This window comes from Dermacentor albipictus, chromosome 5, assembly GCF_038994185.2.
Source record: "Dermacentor albipictus isolate Rhodes 1998 colony chromosome 5, USDA_Dalb.pri_finalv2, whole genome shotgun sequence".
Taxonomy (NCBI): Eukaryota; Metazoa; Arthropoda; class Arachnida; order Ixodida; family Ixodidae; genus Dermacentor; species Dermacentor albipictus.
The window spans coordinates 96,036,128-96,053,669 of NC_091825.1; the positions used below are offsets into that span (position 1 = coordinate 96,036,128).

A 17,542-nucleotide genomic window follows, 5' to 3' on the forward strand; every position below is an offset into this window, starting at 1 on the left:
GCCTTTTGGAAATCTAGGAAGAGGGCGTCTATGGGTATGTTTTGATCAAGATGCGAGCTGATGTCATTAACGAATAGGGCTAGCTGAGTCTCGCAGGACATGCCTTTCTGAAAACCGTGTTGATTTGGATTAAAGAAATTAGCGGATGTTAGGAAGTTTACAGTATGAGAATAAATTATATGCTCCATTAGTTTAGAACAAACACTGATGAGGGAAATTGGACGGTAATTGTGGCACGATGATGATGATCCTTTTTTTGGTACTGGAATTATCTTACCTATTTTCCAGTCTTGCGGCACCACTCCAGATGATAATGATTGCTGAAAGATATATGACACAAAAATACACTAGAGATGTGCGCGGTGTTCTTAAGCATTTTGGAATTGATGCCGTCGATGCCGGCTGAGGATGTTAATTTGAGGGATTCGATTAGCTTCGTTATACCATGTGCTTCGATTGTTATGTCAGGCATCGTTGGGTTGTTGAGGTAAGGACAGTCTGGGAGGTCAGTGTTAGGTTCAGAAGTGAACACGGAAGAGAAGACAGAGTTTAGTACTTCAGATACTTTATGGTCTGGAACACGGTTATTATCGTTATCACATAATAGTAATGGTTTACGGTTATTTGGGTTAATGTATTTCCAGAATTGTTTGGGATTGTTTTGCAGCAAGTTAGGGAGTGTAGTTGAGTAGAAGGTTCGTTTAGCTGTTGCGGCCAAGGAATCAAACTCCTTTTCAGTGACGTAATATTTTTCCCAGGCCGGAGCGGTATTGGAATGCTTGGCTTTACGAAATAATCTTTTCTTTTTATTATTTAGTCGTTTTAATGTGTTGTTGAACCATGGGGACGAAGGTCGCTCTGTTAAAATGATGGTTGGTATGTAAGTCGTAGTGAGTTCGATCATTTTATTTTTAAAAAGCGTCCAGTTGGCGTCTACTGTGCGCTTCGGGAAATCTATAATGAACCAGTTGTAAAACTCGGTTAGTGCATTGTTGATGCTGATGTAATCACCTTTATCGTAGAGTGTTATTTTCTTTTTTGATTTTTTGCAATGAGGTAGCTGCCAGGATAATTCTGCATGTAGTACCGAGTGATCACTTAGTTCTGGTAGATGTGTTATAGAAGAAACACTGTCGGGATGGGATGTTAAGATAAGGTCGAGTATGTTAGAGCACTGTTCGTTTTTCCGCGTTGGGGTAGATACTAGCTGTGTCAAACCAAAGGTGAGGCATGTGTTAAGAAAATTACATTCAAGGTTATTTTTAGACAGTGTTATGGCTGGTTCGGACCATGTTATATCAGGAAAGTTAAAGTCACCTAAGAGGAGTAGTTGCGCATGATTAAATGACTTAGTAACAGTTTGCAGTGCCTCGTGGAAGTGAATAGTGAAGGAAGCATCTGCATCGGGGGGTCGATAGCATACACCGATAATAGTTTGTAGGTATGAAGAACTGCACAATACGAATAATATTTCCAGAGGTGAAGTGATATTGATAATGGAGCAACAAAGGCTACGATGGGCAGCTATCAGAACACCTCCTCCGCGTTTGCCTACACGATCTCGCCTAAAAATGTCAAAATCAGGAAGGAAAGAATTAAGCTCTGTGTTATCGACGGTAGAATTCAGCCACGTTTCTGTTAGTACAAGAAGCTTACAATCAGAGGAATCGATAAGGCTACAGAGTGCTTCGCGTTTGGGCAACAAGCTTCTAATGTTAGTATAGACGAATGATACAGGGGTGGTATATGGTTTTGCGATAGCGCGTGATGGTAGCTATGAAGTTGAGGTAACTCTATTTGTAGTGTTATCATACTTGTAAGTTCTGTTATCCAAGATTAGTTTATCGTACCGGAGTTTGAAAGGTTTCTGTTGCGACTTGCCGAACTCGATTAGTTGTTTACGTGCATGCCGGGTGTTAGCTGAGTAGTCTTCCGATATGCTGTAGCTGGACCCTCTAAGTTGTTTAGCATTTGAAAGAATGTGTTGTTTTACTTTGAAATGAGCTAATTTGATAATTATGGGTCTGTTTCTATTAGAGCTATATCTGCCAATTCTATGAGCGCGCTCAATATCTAAGGGATCCAACTTGACATTAAGGTTAGAAGCACAAAGTTCCACAATTTTCTTCTCAGATTCTTGCCACGTTTCACGCTCAGTATCAGATACCCCTATTTCACGTATAGTGAAACGTTTCACGTATAGTGAAACTCCGCTTATAGCGGACGCGCCACTTCAAGCAGCTTTGTGACAAACAATGCCTTGGTCGGAGTAGTCGATAAACAAATACATGCAAGTGTATACATGCAAGTGTATAACTCATTCAAGAACAGTGGTAGGGGATCAATAACTTCAAATCGACTTTATTTGCGTCTAAAGAGGGATGCTGAGAGCGTGCTGAAAGAGCCAACAATAACGATGGCACGACGGGTCTTGCCCGCCCAGCCCATGCTATCTTTAGCAAACATACGTAATAAATGCGCAATGAGCAAATTTACCGGAGCAAAAAGGCTAATGAACGTAACCAAGTCTTCGCGGGTATATTCAGTAAACATACACATATATGACGTTGACACATTTCCCAAATAGTAAGAGAACAAATAGATAGGTTGATTGTACTCTGCAGATTTCTTAATTACTTGATTGATGACATGGATGTGACCTATTGTCGAATATCCCTTCCTGAAGCCAAGCTGTTCTCTTGGTTGATCGAAGTCAAGTGTTGCCCTGATTCTATTGGAAATCATCTTGGTGAACATTTTATGCAATACTGAAAGCAAGCTATGGTGGGCCTATAATTATTCCATTCTTTAACGTATCCGTTCTGAAAGATTAGTATAATGTTGACATTCTTCCAGCTCTCTGGTATACTTGAAGTCGTGAGGGCCGCAAGCTTTTCAAGCATAGCACCTCATCCATCTTTGATTAAATAGACTGTTATTCAATCTTCTTCTGCCAATTATCCTCGGGACAAGTCTTGCAAGGCGCCTTAAATTCATCGCTTCTTATAGAACGAGCCTCTGTATCCTCTTCACCACTACTTCAAATGAAGATTGCATGGCTGTTCTAGGAACTGTAAAGGCTAGTATGAATTCTTCTGCTGCTTTACTATATCGCGGAAATTGTTGATGACATTACCCTGCTTATCTTTCACTGCATACATCTTGCTCTGTCTTATGCCAAGTTTTCCGATCATTGATCTTACGCTGCGATCATTTTTTACTGCTTCCTCAATCTTTTAGACGTTGGAATTGCGAATATCGTTTGATTTCTTCTTGCTTATCAGCTTTGATAATTTAACGAATTCTATATGATCTCTTGAGTTGGATGCTTTCATGCTTTTTCGTTTCTTTATAGGTCTTTTGTTAGGTCCTTTGTTAATTGGGAGAGCTATCCTACTGGTTGCCTCAGTGCCTTTCGTCCCACTCCAACTGCTGCTTTTGAAATCAGCCTAGTTACGGCTTCATTTATTACCTCTATGTTTGTTTCATCTTACTGGGGGGGTATTCTGTAAGAGTCCACCTAGTGGCCTGTTCATTTCGGTCGCTGCTCATTGGATACAGCTATGCGAGCGACGAGGAGACAAGTGGCCCCAGCCAATCAGCAGCGGCCCAAATGGACAGTCCACTAGGTGAACTCCTACAGAATACCTTTCCTGTTCTAAAGCTGAATATCTGTTTGTGAGCAGCAGCATGAAATCGTTTACTTTTACCCTTGCTGCGTCTAGGTTGGTATGTTTATTCTTGCCTAATGTCGAGATTTCTCTCTCCAAATTGAGAAAATCTTAGACCTATTTAATCTATGATCACTACCGTTTATCCTATCAAACACTTCTAGATCCTGCACTATGCTGAAATGGGCAGAAATATGGAGGTTGACAAATACCTTTGGTGACTGCGGGTTTCAAGGAATTTTCGAGGAGTTACGCTCTTTCGTTGTATCGCTTGCAGTGATATACCACCATCGTCCGAAGTAAGTGTTGGTTTCAGCGAACAAGTTTTGCTACACGAGCACATTTAACTGAATGCGTACAACGGCGTCTTGCGGAGTGCGCCTTCTCTTTATCACTTTCCACAGGCACGTGCTTTGTACGAACAGCGTGAAACTTTCCCTTGCGGATTGTACAAAACCTCCGGGACACACTTACCTGTCACGCAGAACTTACAAGTGAAAGATGAAATAACTGTTACTATTCGCTATATCCGCCAATACTTCGTTGTCGTTCTCGACTCGGAACTGCGCTCAACGCCTTCACAAACTATGGGAGATGCTCGTCCGCCGTTGCCTCGACCCTCAACCATGAAAGATTAAAGACGCCAGTGGCGTTCCGGCTCCTAAAAACGAGGAGAGAAATTGTCGAAGGCCGCGTTTGTTTAAAAGACGCCGCTTTTCTTGGTGGCTGTCGGCACTTACCATTCGCTGCTTCCCCTGGAACTAGTGGGCGCGTCTCCATGTCCTATGGGGCACCTTAGAGGCCGTGGAGGCGTCGTCTCTCCGTTTATGAAGCTCTTCTTCTTCTGTTCTTGGGCTGCGCATGCTCATTATAACAATGACTATTGTGATAATGATGATTGGTCTAAAACATGACGTGTACCCGCAATGGGAGATTAGCCAAGAAACGGTTGGTCGGAAGAAACACAATAACTATGGGGAATACTGGAATGAGACGATAAGTTGGAAGCCCCTATAAAAAGAGTAATGTGTAATTGACTCATTAGACCAGTAAAATATAGAAATAAAGAAAAAAATGGCTGTGGCTTAGGTAAGGTTAAGCCCAGGATGCGAAGCATACTAGCCTTTATTTTAGTTGTTGAACCACTGTTTAGCCTGGTGAACTGCTGTTGCTTGGCTATATTTGGTTCGGCTAGACGAAGAAACAACTCATGCATTACTTCTTCTCCTTCAAGAGTGGAACGCGACAGCGTTCCCGTCGACCCGCCAAGGGGTGTAAGACAATGGGCTACAGGGCAGCGACTACGCGCCCCGCATTGGACGCGGTGAGCGTCGAGCAAAGCAGCGTTCGGCGCGGCAACGAAATGTGCGCCTGAGCAAGAGACGCACGCCTTAGAAACAGCGCGTTTCTAAGGCAACACCGCATTCACTAGAGGCGCTTTTGTACCGCTTTGAAGCGTTGTACTCGTGGCTCAGTGGTAGCGTCTCCGTCCCACACTCCGGAGACCTTGGTTCGATTCCCACCCAGCCCGTCTTGCAAGAGTTGAGCCAAAGCCACTTCTCCTCTGTCGTGACGTCACGGTGTCACGTGATTTCATGGTCACCGCCGCGCCTGAGGAGCTGGGTTGAGCCCTCGTAATATGCTTCGCATAAAAATAATTTTGATTCAGTTATTCAGAGCATAAGAAATTTACAAAAAGACACCAGTGGCGATGAAGAAAACGAAATAGTGTAGCAAACGTGTTGTCAGTGGAAGAATGATGCATTGCATGTGTGTTCGACCGACACTGTAATTTGGGCGGGTGGTATTCACTGGTGGGCGAGCATACGGGATTAACAATCTAGTTCTAGAGCGCGAGGGTGTTCGAAATGGTCTTAGGTTTACCAAAATTTGTTGCTAACAATGTTTTATATGAAGAAGCACGACTGCTTACTCTTCCATGCCGATTCCACATTTTAACAGTAAAAACATATATAAACATTTATGGATCTTATTTGAGACGATCACAATTTGTATTTATTAGTGAAATTATTAGTGGGCATTTTTCGGCGAGCATTGGCCCCGTTTACAAAGAGCTCAGGTTTTGTTTGTACAAGCCGAGATAGAGCCACTAAACATTAATGTGAGCAAGATCATTTTCACAGACAAGCCCTCGCCTAATATAAAGATTGAATTTAACGATGTATTTCTATTCATTGTAAAACGCCTGCCCACTACACGCTTAAACGGCATGCTACAAGAGCCTTTAATGTAATTGGGAATAGATCATCTCATCGCGACAGATGCGTCAATGAGTGAGGAGAACGCGGGTGTGGATATTTTCTCCGAGTCACTGCCCTGGGCCATTACGCCTTCCCGATTGTACACCCATATTTCTGGCTGAACTATCAGCCGTTATCTTAGCTCTGTGAAAACTTCCTTTAAATTATTCAACTGTGGTTATAGTGACTGATAACCCTATCAGTATGCACATCACTCACTTCATCTTGCGACATTACTGTAGCCAATACATTTAAGTTGTTAAACCCTCTACACTTAAGCCTAGTGCGATTGGTATGGGTTCCAGGCCATCGAGGTATATACTTACATGTAATGACACACACTTGCACGTATATCTCTTGATGGGCCACTTATGGTGATTATGCCTCCTTATGCTTATGTCATCGCGGCTAGGTTTAGAAAACTTTATCTTTCCTAGATTTTACAAAACTGAAAATGCAAACATTGGAATTTAATCATTTGCCCTTTTCAAAGAACAATAAATGGTGTCTCGTACGCAAATTAGAAATATCTGTAACAAAATTACCCTGCCGCATCACACCATTAAATTTTACCTATATGCAGGTCTGGTCTGGAACCGTCCCCTCTGTGTCTTACCTACCAGGAACCTGGAAGCATTGATCACTTTCTACTAGCTTGCCGTCGGCTTACATATCAGAGGAAGAAATGCAAATTTTCATTCCGAAAATTGGGTATTTCTTTAGTTACTCAAAATATCCTCTCCGGGGCTTCTTCATTGGGCTTTAGCCACAGGAACATCTGCGTGGCCCTTTGCGACTATCTCTACGACACAAGAAGGCTATCATGTTAATTTTTTAAATCAATGATCAGATAACTCCTTAAGTTTCCGACTGTGTGTTGGAAATTATTCTAATAATACCACAAAAAAAAACCCCACAAAATTTACTGCTTATAGATTATTACAAATATCCTTATTTCTAAATCTATTTCATAATCATCATAAACCTTTAAATTCACCCTGATTTACGTTTAATTTAGGTTTTTCTCTCTCCCCCTCCCTTTAACCTCTCACCGCTGACTTCTTGGCTGATCTCCCGGGTAGTGGGTAAGCGCCACGAATGAGGAACAAGCAAGCATGCGAGATAATCGCATACGCGGCGCTGTTGTCGTCGTCTTCGCTGGCCACACGCGACAGCAACGACTTCGAACGCACAGTGCTCGTAGTCGAGAATACACGTTTCTGGTCTAGTTATCACGGACGATAGAAAAAATAAAAAGGATGTGTACGAAACGACTGCTAAAGCTGTGCTTGAAGAACTCCAGAGGCGACGGCACTGCTACTTCTCATTGCTGTAAGCTCATCCCACACTTGTTAACTTGGGTTTCCTTTCTTTTACATTTGAATGTACTCTAACTTAGGCCACGAGAGGCTAATGCCCCTCAGTGGGCATCTGCCATTGTCATAGCGGCACAACCTGCTCTTCATTGCTGAAAAGGCAAAAGAAGGGGGGATGCGAGGAGCTGACCTATTTTCTCGTACTGATGATCGTCGGTAACTCCCTAGATAAGAAAGAAGCGCAACAAACTCAATAGTGCACAAACATCACGATTAGTGGACTCGCTACCAGTTCCGAGATTTTTAAGCGCTATCATAATGACAGACACGTTCCAACTTTTTAGAGCGCAGCTCTTTGGCGTCCGTTCCTGGGTTTCGCGTCGTCGTCGGCGTCGTCGTCGGCGTTGTCGTCGGCCTCGTAACCAGCTCGCCGACGAATCTGCTCCGCCGCCGCGCATGCGCGCTGTCGGCTCTCCGGGCGAGGGAGGATGATGGAAGGGAGGAGGAGAGACTGTGGAGGAGGGCTGGCTACACAAATGGCTCTTTGGCGTCCGTTCCTGGGTTTCGCGTCGGCGTTGTCGTCGGCCCCGTAACCAGCTCCGCCCCCCTTTCATCCCCCCAGCGCTAGCAGCGACCGACTGATACCGCTTTCGTGAGTCCGCTACCGCACTCACGAAAGACGTCGTGCACTTCCTGCAACTCGCATTAACCGTCCCTCGATCCACACCGATGTTAGTAGTGGGGGACTTTAATGTTGACATAAAGACAAACAGCAATTTCCTAACACTTATGCGGGAGAACATCCCGTTCCTCTCGCTCGTAACGCGTCCCACGGCTGTGACAACCTCGCGAGGCACTTGTATAGATCTCGTCTTTGAGAATCAAGCATTGGTGTACCAAGTCGAACATATATCAGTATATTTCTCCGACCACAAAGCTTCCTTCATGACTGTCAAGAACTGTTAGTGGAGTCTTTGTTAAAGGAATACGTGTGAAAAATAAAAAAAATTCTGTGATAGCGCATACATGTGTTGCTCGATTTCTTTGCCTCAATCTATCGAAAAGGTGAAACAGCTTATTTGCTGCGCTCAAATTTCGCATTAGGAAGTAACGTAATCATTGGTAATTTTTTTTTCACTATTTCCATCATGGTAACTGCAGTCGCGGTCATCATCAAGCGGCGTCATCGGGAGGCAAGAAGATAAAGAAGGTTAAGAAAGCCAGAAGCTATTCGCCAGCGTCTTGCGCCAGTCTCCAGTACGGAATGTCGGGAAGCGTCGAAAAAGCGGAGGATGTGGAGGCTGCGGAGGCACCAGAAGGGAATCCTGGGTTGTCCTCGCCCGCTGACCCCGCTTCATTGGCCATGGCCGAAATTGACGTGGAGCTAGTCCGAAAACTTCTGCTGCAGCTGTACGAGCATCTTATGCGCCAGGTATGCCTGCACCTAGGGGCGGCCGAAGTGCTTGGGGCGAAAGTGGGGAGGTGAAGGGGGGACAGGGACGGGAGACTTGTCCGTCACTAAGCTTCCTGGCTGAATGAGTACCTGCAGCAGCAGCAGTGATATGGAAAGGTATATTGGGGTGCTCTTCATCTCCCTCAGTCACCCTCCATTTTCGACGCTGCTGGATGCCCCTGCATCCTTTCGCTTTGTCTTGTAGTGCCTTCCTGTTACGCGCATTCCATCATCAAGTTAGCGAGTAAATTGTATGATTGCTTCTAGCCAGATTATATGGGTTGACTAATGCAATAACTTTCCCTTCACTCGGACACCAGTTCTCCTGTCATGACGACATGCCATGCCGCTTTCCTGATCTGGGAATTTCATGGTCTGGCCTCTTCTACTTTTTCCTTTTAATCTTGGCTATAGAATATCAAATACCGGCGTTTACTATCAAACCAATAATTCCACATCCAAATTTCTTAACGTTACACAGGTCATACTAAGAAATTCAACGACGATTACGATACTTCCTAATGCGAGATTTGAGCGCATTAGGGAGTATTAGGGAGCATACGTGTTTTATTTTCGCGATATTTGGGTGGCGCGGACAATCTGGCTCGTGCAGCACGTTGCAACCAGAGCGAAGTGCTGCGCGACTGCCTCGCTAATTGGCAGATCGTGGGAGGCAGCGCGTGGGTGACGCGTGGGCGCGATTAGCATCAGCCGCCGCACGCAGACCTCCGCTCATGCAGCGTCATCGGTGAACAGACGACGCGCCCACCTCTGACGCCATCTTGTAGCCGTCGCCGACGCAAGGCTCGTCTTGCGCAGCATTACGCTTTTCTTCTCACGCTTTCGCCGTACCCTCCTCCTCCGGTTTCCTCCTCGGGCTCTCTTCGCTATCGCCGTCTTTCATCGGCTGCGCTCCGCGTTCTCTCTTTCATCCTTCGCCGCGCTCGTTCGTTCGATGATGAGCGACGTCGACGTTCGCCCCAGAAACGGGCACCTAAGAGTGCCCGTTTATTAACTTATTAACTTAACTTATTCTGGACGCTTCTGTCGGAAATGTCAACCGGTAACGGCTCTGCTCGAGATCTCAGCTGGAGCACAGGGCAGCGAATCAGTGGAACAAAGCGCCGCTTAGTGGAAAGTGAAGCGGTGGCCACTGGTTTTACGTATAGGCCATGTTTGCAGCTATCATAATTAAGGACGCTACATCTTACAGCGTGAAATTCTCTCCCTCAATACAACAGTCATTATTCTGTAGGCATTTTCTGTTTCTGTCACAGAATGCCGGATATTTTCTTGCCAAGAACTTTTCTCGCGTCCACACTTTCATTACACGAATGCCTTGGGTACACGCACGCACAGGAAGGTAACTGGCCAACTAGTCATGTTCATAGGACAAAATTAAAATTCAAAGGTGTGCAACGTTTTCAAGATTAATCGCTGCAATCCACTGGCACAATTCCAATAAGACAAAAGCGGAACGGGTGGCACCGAAGCCGCGTAGCTTTTAAGTGTTGTGGAGTTTAAGTGTTGAGGAGTTAAGTGTTGAGGAGTGTTAAGTGTTAAGCGTAGCTTGTAAGTGTCATGTGTTGGCACACAGTACAACTGTGTGCCAGTGAAGGGGTACTAACCCTGCCGCCCTGATGCCTCAGGTCATCACGCTCATCGTGGCCGTCTCCATCTGCATGCTGAGCGTGAGCGTTCTGACGCGCGTACTCCAGCAGAGCCACAACGACTACCTGCAGATGGGCTACATTCGCTTTCCGGAGGACGCTGCAGGCGCGGAGACCGTCGTGCTTATGAACTCGTTCGGGAATGCCTTCAGCTTCCTCGTGATGATCGTGATCGTCAACTGCGCCTTGGTGCTGCTATACAAGAGGGGCCACTACAACATCATCAAGGCGAGCACGCGTGATGGAACGCGTCGGGACAGCGTTCGCCGAGTTTCCTTAGTGACCAGCGTAGATCTACCCTTTCCCTGTCCCTTAATTAACGTCCATCAGTGTGCGCAGCCATTCCGGAACACATGAAGTTTACCAACTGTCAAGCTGCTGGTCATATTCTTAATCAAATGTAAATTATCAACGTCCTGTTACGTGCTGTAGGAGACTTCAAGGATTCGGTACAAAGTACGACGTATAATGCCAGATCGCCTAAATTTGTGTGTTTACAATCCTCAACACATGTTTTAGTAACGGCCTTCTATACGTTGAACTGAATCCTGTGGTTTTACGTGTGGGGTTTTAGGACCCAAGACACTGACTTGATTATGAGGCACGCCGTAGTGAGGGAACTCGGGATGAATTTTAACCACCAGGAGATCTCTGGAGTGCCCCCAATGAACGGGACATGGACGTTTTTGCATTTCGCCTACCGCGGCCGGGACTCGATCCCACGACCTCGTAGTTAGCAGCGCAACAGCATACCCGCTAAACCACCACGAGGGGTACTTTATATACGTTAAAGGGGTTCGTAATAACTACTTATATTGTAATAGCGAAGATACGGTTTTCAATGCTGTCGACGCATGAGAAACATTTAACGCGACGTTGAAGCTTTTTTTTTTAGATCGGTTAGTGAAGTATACAACGCCGTCCTAAGCGGCCACTCACTGTTCCCGAGTATTTGTTCGTTATTTGTGCACATATGCAGGCCTGGATGATAACTGGAAGCGGCGTGCTGCTCTTCCTGACGGGCTACTATTACCTGGGCCGACTGGCCTTTTACTTCAACGCGCCGCTGGACCACCTGACGTGTTCGCTGTTCATATGGAACGTGGGCGTGACCGGCATCACGTCGCTGTACCACGACGGGCCGTTCCTGATGCAGCAGGGCTACCTCGTGTACATATCTGTGCTCATGGCCGTGACGCTGGAGGAGTCCTTCCCCGAGTGGACGTCGTGGATCCTCCTGGTGCTCGTCTCCGTGTGGGACATATTCGCCGTGCTCTGCGTCCTGGGCCCGCTCCGGATCCTGCTCGAGACGGCCAAGGAGCGAAACGAGCCGCTCTTCCCGGCTCTCGTGTTCTCCACGTCCTCCGCGTGGTGCTACGCCATCGGCGCCCGCTCGTCCCTCGACACTGCTGCCGGCTCGAATCACTCGCTCGCCGACAAGGAGCTCCTGCCCACGGATTCGGCGTCCGATCCTCCAAATCGGAGGGCAACGCTGACTTCCCAGTGCGCCGATCGCACGAGCAAAGTAGCGGCTTCGATTCGCTCCTGCCTCGAGGCGGCTGCGGACGACTCGCGGTTGGCCTCCACCTTCCGGGAGCGCTCGACGGCTTCGCCGAAGAAAGAAGACAACTTGCTCCAATTTAGCGGTCCAAAGGAAGCCAACAATCAGCCCAGTTCGACTGATAAGGCGCGAGGATGTCGGAACGAGTTGGATGCGGAGACCTCCACCGGGTCGACTGCGAATTCCGCGGCCGCCGGTTCTGTCGTCCCGGAGAATCGCGGAGAGTCGCCCGCGGCACGGCCGCACCGGTGCCGCGAAGATGGCGTCGCCGCAGACAGGGAGGACGCTCCGTTGCCGCTGTTGCCTCCCACCGCAGGCGTTCACAGGTGCCGCCACCACGGCAGAGCCCACCGGCGCCAGGCGGAGCGTCAATTGCGGGACGACATGCCGGGCAACCAGGGAATGAAGATGGGCCTGGGAGACTTCATCTTCTACAGCGTGCTCGTGGGCAAGGCGTCGCGACACGGCACCGCGCTGACGGTGGTCGCCTGCTACGTGGCCGTAATCGTGGGCATCCTGCTCACCCTCTCCCTGCTGCTGTATTTTCAGAAGCCGCTGCCCGCGTTGCCGTTCTCGATCGGCCTGGGTATCGCGGCCTACTTTTCCAGCTTTTATCTCGCAGAACCTTTCATCGATGTCGTGGACGGGACCGTTTTCTAACCAAAGCGGTCGCTGTCAGCTGTGGCGGCCAAGTTGCCTTTTTTTTAATAGAGAATAGCAGTGAGATAGATATACGATCAAGTTAAGCAGTAAACCATGAACGACCTCAATTTTTGTCATTCTTTGTTGTAAAAGGGGAGCCCTTAAGGCGTTCACGGTGCGCGAAGTTATCGTTTGCTATTTATAAGCTTCTTATTTGTGTTCAGAATATTCATTTTCTGAAATGGCATAGGTATAGCTGGGCTAACGTTAAATAAGATCGTAAGTCGCATGGTCAACGCGAGGTTTCAAAAGGTGAAAGCTTTTGTTTGTCACGCTCAGTGTTCTCAAAGACCATGCATGCGCCATCATTGGCAGGTATTAGCTAGCCTCTGTAGAGTCTAGAAAGCGATAAAAAGAAATAAGCACACAAACATACATAAAGACCTTGTTTTGCAGTCAGTTTACATGGTTGCCATATTTAAAGATGACAAGATGCTGTTTCAGCTCTGCCGACGATGGTAGAATTCTCACAAATAACATTTGATCTTAAGCAGCGTCTCAACATCATTTAGATAATATTTGCAACGTGTGAGCACGCTTTAGGCTCAGAAAACTATACGATGATGTGAACACACTCTGGAGCATTAAAGCAAGTTAGATGACGAAATAGGGAAGACGAGCGCTTGTTCCATTTCGCTGCCTCTCTTGTGCATCAGACGTGTGTTCACTCCCACTTCAAACACACACTATACACACGGGCTAGTCCAAGAAGTTCTTTTTGAATTTATGACATTACTTGAAGTTAAAATAAAGGGTAAGCAAATATGGTGCAGTCATAACTTTAACGGAGTCGGCGCATTACGTCCTTCGGTAGCGCTTAGCGAAATTACGTAGAGTTGACGAAATAGGGACAGCATCTACTACGCTCAACTGTTATGTTTTATCAGTACAGGTGATGCATAATTTGAGCTGGCGACCAACAGCTAATTTCTGGAGTTTTACGAGCAACACCACGATCGGATTACGAGGCGAGCCGTAACGGAGGGTTCTTGAACGCGCAAATGCCTTAAGTACACGAGCGCTTCTGCATTTCGCCCCCGTCGTAATGTTGCCGCCGCGGCCGAGGTCGAACCAGCAACCTGGAGCTCGGCAGTTCCACGCCTAGACACCGCGCGGCCGCGGAGGGTCTAGCAGGCAACAGCATAATACGAACGAGGCGCCGAATTGATGATGGTTATTCCATAGACATTATTCCAGACCAGTGATTGGCCTTGAAACTGGCGATCGAACGACAACGAAATTGTATGCAAGGCTATTATAAGTCTATTAAAGTGATAAATATATATGTTTTTAATGACCGCTGGCAGCTGATGCAAGCAATGCAGTCGTGGGTGGATTTTTACTTCTTTCTTAAACTGTCTCTTGTCAAATGTGGACGTTAAAAACCTTCCCTCGTTGCCCACACTTCGTTATTCGCACGTGTCCTAAAAATGAAATCCAAGACTCGAATCACACGTGCAAGCGTTAAAAGTGTTAGTGATATAAATTTCAGTGTTACTTTCGGTGCAACCCGGTAAGCCACTTTCTCGATAGTAAAGTAAAATAAAGCCGAACAACTTCTATATTGCAGAACACTAGTACGTTCCACTGCTTGCGATGTTCTTTTTGAATGATCAGAGCGCGCTACTTCTTTACACTTATAGCGATTACGGCCGAGCATGAGACGTGTCTAACTCCGCAGTGGGCGCGCACGGATTCCTGCCTTTCATGCGCCGTGCTCTAGCGTGTGTGCATGTTCGTAATTACGAGTGCTTCACAAGCAGAAATAAGCCATCTGAATGCAAATAACCGCTCACCATGGGCCCCCGATGGCGTACGTGAATGGTGGAGGTGATCAATCGGCGCCTGCGTGACACATTACGTATAGAGCAGCGCAAACTTTTACAGGTTATTTGAAAAGCGTGTTAATGCCATTGTTTTGAGTAATCTGGGAAGTATACGTCGTCAAGAAAGAGCAAATGCCTCAAACCACGTTTTGTTTTTCTGCAGAACAACTTGCGCTTATGTATCTACTTACGATGTTTTAATGCGCATAAAACGAAGCGAGGACTTCAACCGAGCTCAATGAGGAATAATAGTAGTGTACAGCATTATGTTGGCTGAAACTATAGAAGCGAGGCGTTGTACTGCGACCCGCACCGTTTTGAAAGGGGTCTCATCTTGATTTGAATCTTTCGATGTATGGAACAACAAAGATGAATCGCGTGCGTCGGAGCATGCACGGGATTCGCATGCAGGCGGCATCTTTTGGCGGCTGCGTTTTGTTCGAAACTCATTACTCTTCTCGCATGTAAGTCACTCTTTCAAGGAAATACCTTGTCGTGTCTTTCGTTTCCTTGGGTGCCGCTGGCGTTGTCGCTACCACATGCGTGGCTTCTTCATTGACGATTGGTCCCACGAAACAAGACGATTCGTATAAGGTAGAGGCACTTTGTTGTGGCTTCCCGGCTCGCGAGAGACATCAAGCGTGGGTCCCACCAAATTGGCGGCGTCAGCGTCGTTATTTGTAGTGTAGCCGAGAACAGTATCACTCATAGACGTAGAATCTGAATGGGTAAAGATATCGATAATAGCCTGCGATATAATGGTATTTAAAGGAGCACTCCTTTCATGTGCATTCGCTCGTTCAACGCCAATTGGTAAAATGTTTCGTCATCTGGTACTTCCGATTCGTTGCTCGTGTGCCAGGCGTCGAGGCTTGGGTCGATTAAATAATTAGGCTGCTGGAGTCGTTGCTTAACGAGGGAGTTTCCACCGTGATGTCTTGCGAATTCATTTTGCTGAAGTGTTGGACGAGGTTATACGACTGGTTCATGGTCTCAGTGAACGTGACGAGATCGGCCAAGGCGGTAACGACGAACGCTTCCTCTGTGCGGTCTGCAGGCGTACTGCTCGTAGCGCTGGTCGCTATGCTTTCGTTCGCATATTCTGTTAACTAGATGTGATTATCCGTACGTTGCGTGTCATTCGATGACACGTCGTCGGCAGGCGTAGTCTGTGGAGTAGTTTCTGCGGTGATGGTGAGATCTTCATGAATCAATGCGGTTGCTTTGTCAGTTAAAGACGACACTTCGTCGGCAACCGTAAGCTGTGCAGTTGTTTCTGCGGTGATCATGAAAGTGTCATGCATCGATGCGGTGCCTTTGTCAGTTGAAGACGACACGCCGTCGGCAGCCGTAGGCCGTGCAGTAGTTTCTGCGGTGATCGTGAGATCTTCATGAATCAATGCGGTTGCTTTGTCTGTTGAAGACGACATGTCGTCGGCAACCGTAAGCTGTGCAGTTGTTTCTGCGGTGATCGTGAAAGTTTCATGCATCGATGCGGTGCCTTTGTCAGTTGAAGACGGCACGTCGTCGGCAACCGAAGGCTGTGCAGTGGTTTCTGCGGTGATCGTGAGATTTTCATGAATCAATGCGGTTGTTTTGTCAGTTGAAGACGACACGTCGTCGGCAACCGTAGGCTGTGCAGTGGTTTCTGCGGTGATCGTGAGATTTTCATGAATCAATGCGGTTGCTTTGTCAGTTGAAGACCACACGTCGTCGGCAACCGAAGGCTGTGCAGTGGTTTCTGCGGTGATCGTGAGATCTTCATGAATCAATGCGGTTGCTTTGTCAGTTGAAGACGACACGTCGTCGGCAACCGTAGGCTGTGCAGTGGTTTCTGCGGTGATCGTGAAATTTTCATGCATCGATGCGGTTCCTTTGTCAGTTGAAGACGACACGTCGTCGGCAGCCGTAGGCCGTGCAGTAGTTTCTGGGGTGATCGTGAGATTTTCGTGAATCTTTCGAGGAGCCCGTATGGGTTTCCTTTGTAACTATTGCTACGATTTGTCGGATGTCTCATTTTTTTTCCTTTATTAATTACTTCTCTCCACCTTGCGGGATTCCGCAGAACTATTACTTCTAATACGAGAATACTTCCATGGCTAGAGTTATCAATACAATAAAGTGCCACAAAAATGCCTCAAATTTCAAAATAAGAAGAAATAAGAAATAAGAAATAAGAAGGCCCAAAGCATCCAACATGCCGAATACGACGGCGTCGCAAACGAGAAATTGGACGCGGAATTTAGCGAAGCAGAAATTCGGATAGTCCTGTTCGAACTAAACACCCGATCGGCGCCCGGCCCGGACCGGGTTACCAACAAGACTCTCCGTAACCTAGACGACGAGTCGATCTCCCGCCTCGTGACCTACGTCAACAAGTGCTGGCGAGGGGGCTCCCTTCCCGAAGCGTGGAAACGGGCCCGCGTTATCATGATTCCAAAACCCGGCAAGCAAGTTACCCTCGATAATCTAAGACCGATTTTGCTTACGTCTTGCGTTGGCAAAGTCATGGAACACGCAGTTCTCACCCGCGTGACCGACTTTCTCGAAGATCGTGACGCGTTCCCGCACACCATGCTAGGATTCCGTCACAACCTCTCCTCACAGGACGTATTGCTTCAGCTTAAACACCAGATCGTAGACGACACTACCAGCTCCACTAAGGCAATCCTCGGCCTAGATATTAAAAAGGCCTTCGATAACGTTAAACACGAAGCAATTTTAAAAACAATTAGAACGTTAGGACTTGGCCAAAGAACGTATAATTACGTTAGAGATTTCCTCGCGTGCAGGCGTGCATGCATCGTCGTTGGCGACGAGGAATCGCCGGAATTTGAGACGGGTCCGTCCGGCACGCCGCAAGGATCCGTCATATCACCATTACTCTTTAGTTTAGTTCCACTCGGTCTACCCGAGAAATTAACAGAAGTAGAAGGATTGCATCGTAGTCTACACGCGGATGACATCACCCTCTGGGTTCCCGGGGGAGGGTGTGACGGTCACGTCGAGCGAACGCTACAGGCAGGAGTAGATGCGGTCCAGAACTACTTGCGTGGAACGGGCCTCGAGTGCTCGGCTACCA

General features: G+C 47.1%; 3 protein-coding genes across 7 annotated transcripts in view; 1 reads left to right on the top strand and 2 right to left on the bottom strand.

Annotated features, from left to right (window-relative positions):
- The window catches only part of LOC135918628 (presenilin-1-like), a 40,900-nt gene extending 28,198 nt beyond the window's left edge, over positions 1 to 12,702 (top strand). The window contains exons 3-5 of one of the 2 annotated variants that reach the window (XM_065452249.2): positions 8,410 to 8,680; positions 10,351 to 10,599; positions 11,351 to 12,702. In XM_065452249.2, the coding sequence (XP_065308321.1) occupies positions 8,410 to 8,680; positions 10,351 to 10,599; positions 11,351 to 12,592 (1,762 nt within the window). In that variant the 3' untranslated portion in view covers positions 12,593 to 12,702. The remainder of the gene's footprint in view (positions 1 to 8,409; positions 8,681 to 10,350; positions 10,600 to 11,350) is intronic. The other variant, XM_065452250.2, reaches the window with a different exon arrangement.
- The window catches only part of LOC135918631 (uncharacterized), an 84,393-nt gene that overhangs the window by 15,521 nt on the left and 51,330 nt on the right, over positions 1 to 17,542 (bottom strand). The gene's annotated exons all lie outside the window — the stretch shown is intronic.
- The window catches only part of LOC135918633 (uncharacterized), a 50,379-nt gene that overhangs the window by 7,576 nt on the left and 25,261 nt on the right, over positions 1 to 17,542 (bottom strand). The window contains exon 1 of one of the 2 annotated variants that reach the window (XM_065452261.1): positions 4,412 to 4,546. The exons of the other annotated variant lie outside the window; for it this stretch is intronic. Within the exon in view, the coding sequence (XP_065308333.1) occupies positions 4,412 to 4,451 (40 nt within the window). The 5' untranslated portion in view covers positions 4,452 to 4,546. Of the gene's footprint in view, positions 1 to 4,411; positions 4,547 to 17,542 lie in introns of those variants that run through there. 2 annotated transcript variants of the gene reach the window in all.